Source organism: Dipodomys merriami, unplaced genomic scaffold, assembly GCF_024711535.1.
Source record: "Dipodomys merriami isolate MVZ:Mamm:240054 unplaced genomic scaffold, mDipMer1.0.p SCAF_319, whole genome shotgun sequence".
Classification (NCBI taxonomy): Eukaryota; Metazoa; Chordata; class Mammalia; order Rodentia; family Heteromyidae; genus Dipodomys; species Dipodomys merriami.
This window is the reverse complement of record NW_027204704.1, coordinates 24,874-30,873: the sequence shown is the minus strand read 5'-3', so window position 1 is coordinate 30,873 and position 6,000 is coordinate 24,874. Positions and strand designations below refer to the sequence as shown.

Here is a 6,000-nt window from a genome sequence, read left to right as displayed (position 1 = left end):
AATTGATACCCATCCCTTTGGTCCAACCCTGAATAATATGAAGGGGCATCATCCCTACTCTACACAATGAGAGGATGAGAAATGTTGACTCAGTGAGTGGTTTCCCCTTACACCTAGCTTAATTCTACCATGCAGGATTTCTCTATAATTTATAGAGGTTTCTGCCAAAGGTTTCCGTATATTGGGTTTCTTTTTTGTGTGAGTGCTCTAATGCTGGCTGAAGGTTCATTTCTGCTTGAAAGACGTCCTCTAATGTTCACTTCACATTTTGTCTTGTCTCTAGGTCTCTGAAATATGTAGAGAAACCTCTGAAACTTCTGGCTAAATATTGGTCTACATTTATTATACTCACATTTTCTCTCCTTTTTATGTTCTTGGATGTAATGAGGACTGACTTCTATTAAAAATTGCATATTTTTTAGACCTGTTAGTTTTCTTTTCTCCTATGTGATTCAGTTCTCTGATGAACACTGGGCTATGCTGTCGAAGTGGGATTTTCTACATTGGTATTATTCATACCTTGTCTTTCTTGTCTGTGCTCTATAAACATCCCTGCATGATTACTAAGTGAAGGACTTTTTTGATACTTGTTTCGTTTTCTCCTGAGTGTTTTCTGATGAAAATTTAACTATGACTTCTCAAAAACTTTCCACATTTTTTTCATTCATAAGATTTTTCTCCTGTGTGCATTCAATTTGGAACCATGAGGTATGCCTTCTGGCTAAAAGGCTCCACATTTGCGACATTCACAAGGCTTCTATCCAGTTTTGGTTCTATCATGCAAACTTATTTTTCTTCCAGGTGAAACTTTCCATAGTTATCACATTCCTAAGGTTTCTCATGTGTGTGGATTTTCTTATGCTTCCTGAGGTATGAACTCCGGATGTAGGACTTTCCACATTTGTTACATTCATAAGGTTTCTCTCCTGTGTGTGTTCTCTGATGAATAGTAAGTTTTGACTTATGGTTGAAAGACTTTTCACACACATTACATTCATAAGGTTTCTCTCCTGTGTGTGTTCTCTGATGGCGAATAAGGTGAAACTGCTGTCTGAAATACTTTCCACATTTGTTACATTCATAAGGTTTCTCCCCTGTATGTGTTCTCTGATGGACAGTAAGGTGTGGTTTTAATCTGAAATACTTTCCACATTTGTTACATTCATAAGGTTTCTCTCCTGTGTGTGTTCTCTGATGAACAGTAAGGTATGACTTACGGGTGAAAGACTTTTCACACACATTACATTCATAAGGTTTCTCTCCTGTGTGTGTTCTCTGATGAACAGTAAGTTCTGACTTACGGATGAAAGACTTTTCACACACATTACATTCATAAGGTTTCTCTCCTGTGTGTGTTCTCTGATGAACAGTAAGTTCTGACTTACGGGTGAAAGACTTTTCACACACATTACATTCATAAGGTTTCTCTCCTGTGTGTGTTCTCTGATGAACAGTAAGTTCTGACTTACGGGTGAAAGACTTTTCACACACATTACATTCATAAGGTTTCTCTCCTGTGTGTGTTCTCTGATGAACAGTAAGTTCTGACTTACGGGTGAAAGACTTTTCACACACATTACATTCATAAGGTTTCTCCCCTGTGTGTGTTCTCTGATGGCGAATAAGGTGAAACTGCTGTCTGAAATACTTTCCACATTTGTTACATTCATAAGGTTTCTCCCCTGTATGTGTTCTCTGATGGACAGTAAGGTATGATTTTAATCTGAAATACTTTCCACATTTGTTACATTCATAAAGTTTCTCTCCTGTGTGTGTTCTCTGATGAACAGTAAGGTGTGACTTACAGGTGAAAGACTTTTCACACACATTACATTCATAAGGTTTTTCTCCTGTATGAGTTCTCTGATGAACAGTAAGGTCTGACTTCTGTCTGAAATAATTTCCACATTTGTCACATTCATAAGATTTCTCTTGTGTGTGTATTCTCTGAAACATATTGATGTATGACTTCATTCTACATGAATTTCCACATTTGTTACATTCATCAAACTTCTGTTCTTTGTCAGTTCTGTGATGCCTTCTGAGACCTGACTTTTGAGTGGAAATTTTCCTACATGCTTCATATTCATAGGGTTTCTCTTCTGGTGTTGTTTTAGGTTTGTCAGAACTTAGTTCTGACTTCTTAGAGATAGATTTTCCACATTGCTTAAACTCATCAGGCTTCTCTGGATATTTCCTCTCAGGTTTTGTAAGGTGTAAATCCTTACTGAATGATTTCTTACATTCACTACTTGTATAAGGATTCTCTCCTGTGTCTCTTTTCTGAGGCATAGTGACTGGAAACCTCCTTCCCTGACAAAGTTCTTGGGCAAGAAGAGCAGACTTATCATATTCTTCTCTATATTCATTATGGTTAGAGGTGGAATCTCTGACGCAAACCCAATTATGTGGAAAGAATATCATCTTTGAATTTAATATCTTCTCTCCTCCATATTCAAAATATGGACCATCATAATTTTGACTAAAAGCCTCTGAATATCTAAGCGATTGTTTAACTACAGGAGAAACACCAGGCATATATGCAGCCGGCATCTTATCAGGCTCACCGTAGGGGAGCATGTTCTGACACTGAATGAACTCATCCGTCATCATCCTTAAGGAGTTCTCATCAGTCCTATTCAGATCTGGCTTCTGTTTTGAGGTCAAGTTAGAAGTTGTCACTAATCTCACTCTTTGCTCTATTGTGTTAATATTTCTGACAGCTACGTCACACAGACATTCATCTGGACCTTCCTGGTAAGTCTTAATCACATGCTTCATTTTTTGAACATCTAAAATGAGTTATATAAAGAAGAAAAAATAAATAAATAAGATCCAAATACTCCTTAATATAAAGGTAAAGACATTTTTCCCATCTTAACTGTTACAAATTTTAAAATATTAAAGTAGGAATTGATTTATGAGAAATAAATTTCTTTCACCACAATGTATTGATTAAGAAAGTAATACTCTTCCTTACACCCTTTTTTGTCATGGGGCATGAACTCCAGGCCTGGTGTTGTCCTTCAGCTCTTCAGCTCAAAGCTAGCTCTCTACCATTTCAGCCACGGCAAGACTCCCAGGTTTTTCTGCTTATGTGGTGCTGAAGAATCGAACCCAGAGCCTTATGCATGCAAGGCAAGCACACTACCACTGAGCTACTATAATCAAGAACTCTGATAACAACAGATGCTGGAGGGGAAATGGACAGAAGGGAACGGTACTGCATTTTTGTTGGCAGTGTAAACCTGTTCAACCACTTTGGAAAACAGAATGGAGACTCCTCAAAAGACTCCACATAGAGCTCCCTTATGAATCAGCAATCCCACTTATGGGCATTTACCCAAATGATCACAAACAAGACCATACTAAGGGTACCAGCACAACTATGCTTATTGCAGCATTGTTTACCATAGCTAAGATAAGGAACAAACACAAATGCCCCTCAGTAGATGAATGGTTCAAGAAAATGTGGTATATATGCATAATGGAATTCCATGCATTCATCGGAAAGAATGATATGGCTCCATTCGTTAGGAAATGGAAAGACTTGGAAAAATTATATTGAGTGAAGTATGCCAGGCCCAAAGAAACAGGTCCCATGGTTCCCCTTATTTCAATAACTAGTATATGTCTGAGACAAGCAGAAACGGTCAATAAGTTGATGTTAGGCCAAACGAACCCCAAGATAAGGACTCATATTTTTTTCTTTCTTGCTATTGTTTCTAACATATATATATATATATATTTATGATATTTCTTTGTTGCTTTATATGTCCCTCCCCCATAGTATAACCCCTGTTTTTACTGTGTTTGATGTAGGTATAATTTGTGGAGGGGAAGGTGGACCCATTCCAACAATGAGATGTACAAGACGTTATGTCAAAAAATGAACTTTACAACTTTGGCTGGGGCGGGGGGCTGGAGGGGAATGATGGGAAGGGATGGTAACGGAAATCAAAGGAGGGGGCAACAATGCTTGATAAGAAATGTACTCATTACCTTTCCCATGTACTTGTAACCCCTCTGTAAATGATTTTCACAATAAAAAAAGAGTAACACTGACAGTTTATGATGGAAAATGTTTTTCTGTGTTTCAGGTATTTCTTTTGTTTATGTCAGAGGAATTATTTATACAAATTACTAAACTATTTACTGCTAGCTTTTTAACCTGTATAATTTAATATGTATCATTCTTCATTTTTTCCCAAAAATTGATTTGTTTGATCTTAGGGGAATAGATGCTTTGTATTGTTTTATTTTCTTAAAATAATTTATATATTGTGCTACTTTACTTCTCAAACATTAGGAGAACAGTATTTTCTAACTTTGGAGATTGTACCATTTTTATACAAACCTTTGCTTTCACCTGAGAATAAAGTTTTATAACCACATTTCTTCAGTTATAAGTTCTCACTGTGAATTAAGTATCTTTAGAAATTTTAAATTTGTTTCCCTCCATCTTAGACAGAATCTCATCAGACTTTTAAACCCTCAGACTCATGAACTAAAGCCACATCAGCTCACCACCTAGTTAATCATTCTCTCTAGACTGAAAGCTTTGGTTCTGTATCCTGGCCTCTACCCTCCATATCCTTATCAGAGGATAGCAGCCTTGGCATAGTCATTTGCTATACCTGCCTAGTCCTAGTTTCAAAGAAAACTAAATCTCATTTTTCACATTTCTAATTTTCTTTTTTCAAAATAATTTCCACAAGAGAAAGAGTTGCTAACTTTACCATTACTGCCCTACACAGTTCAGTGTGCATCTACATGCATTTTTGATTCACAAGTCTAACACAAAGATCACCTAGTTCTCTGCTACACGTGGGACTCAAGGGAATTTGGAATATTATTGGTCAGTACATAGCAAGACAAATTTACCAATTTGGTTCTGGATCCAAGATCATACGCAAGATGCTTTAACTCACCTGAGAAATTCTTGTCTGAGGCTTCTCTCATATATGACTCTTCATCTTGCTCCAGCTTGACAATCAATTGAGGTTTAGGACCAGTGTGCCCTGTTAATAAGAGTGAAGACCTATTGCTCATGCTGTGTCAAAATTGTTCTAAGTTTTCAGATATCCTGTTAACAAGGTTGCTCCCAAATCTTCTTTCATTTCTCACTGGCTCCATGGTTGAATCTCCCTTAGGTTTGAATTAATTTTGCAGGTTGTGTGACTTGAATGCAATTCGTTTTCTCAAGGTTAGCATTCTATTAGTTTGAGTTCTAGCTCCACTTCCAGTTTAAAAGTGGTTATCTTGAGATAAGAGTCTCATGGAGACTTCACTGGCATTTTTTCTTCCAACTGAAAGCCTCAGATTTCAGACTCCTAAGAATTACAGGCATGAACCACTGCATCTAGTACTAGGTTTGGATTATAAATACTCCCTCTAATCTAGTGATTTCCAGTTCATGCTTCCAATAATGTTAAATAGGTATGTATGTATGTATGTATGTATGTATGTATGTATGTATGTAAGTATGTATGTATGTATGTGTTTTCTAGATTGTATATCTACCCACAATAATCACCTCAAGTTTGGGAAGACAGTCTTCTCTTTACGGAAGACAGTTTGGAACTTTTGTCATACTGCTGATTTGGATTCTTGAACAATGAAAATAAAATTGCCTCTGAATGTATATAATTTACCTGTATATAATCTACCTTCATTCAAAACAAGTGACACTTCCCACAGACTGGAAACTTACATCCAAATAGCATTGAAAGTTCTATAAATATTCACATATCTACTAAAAACAAATCATTTTCCAGGCACCAGTGGTTCACACCTGTAATCCTAGTTACTCAGTAGGCTGAGATCTGAGGATTGCCATACAAAGCCAGCCCTAATAGGAAAGCTGTGAGATACTTATCTCCAATTTAACCATCACAAAGCTTGAAGAGGCGCTGTTGCTCAAGTGATAGAGTGCTCACCTTGAACTGAAGAGCTGAGGCACTGTACCAATGCCCAGAGGTCAAGCCCCACTTAACTTTT

At 37.0% G+C, this 6,000-nt stretch overlaps 1 protein-coding gene across 1 annotated transcript in view; it reads right to left on the bottom strand.

The window, feature by feature from the left end:
* Window positions 1-828: 828 nt before the first annotated feature.
* The window catches only part of LOC138841382 (zinc finger protein 420-like), a gene marked incomplete at its 5' end in the record, with an annotated part of 29,481 nt that continues 24,309 nt past the window's right edge, over window positions 829-6,000 (bottom strand). Inside the window, 1 exon segment of the mRNA XM_070042050.1 lies at window positions 829-1,880. Coding sequence (XP_069898151.1) covers window positions 829-1,880 — 1,052 coding nt within the window.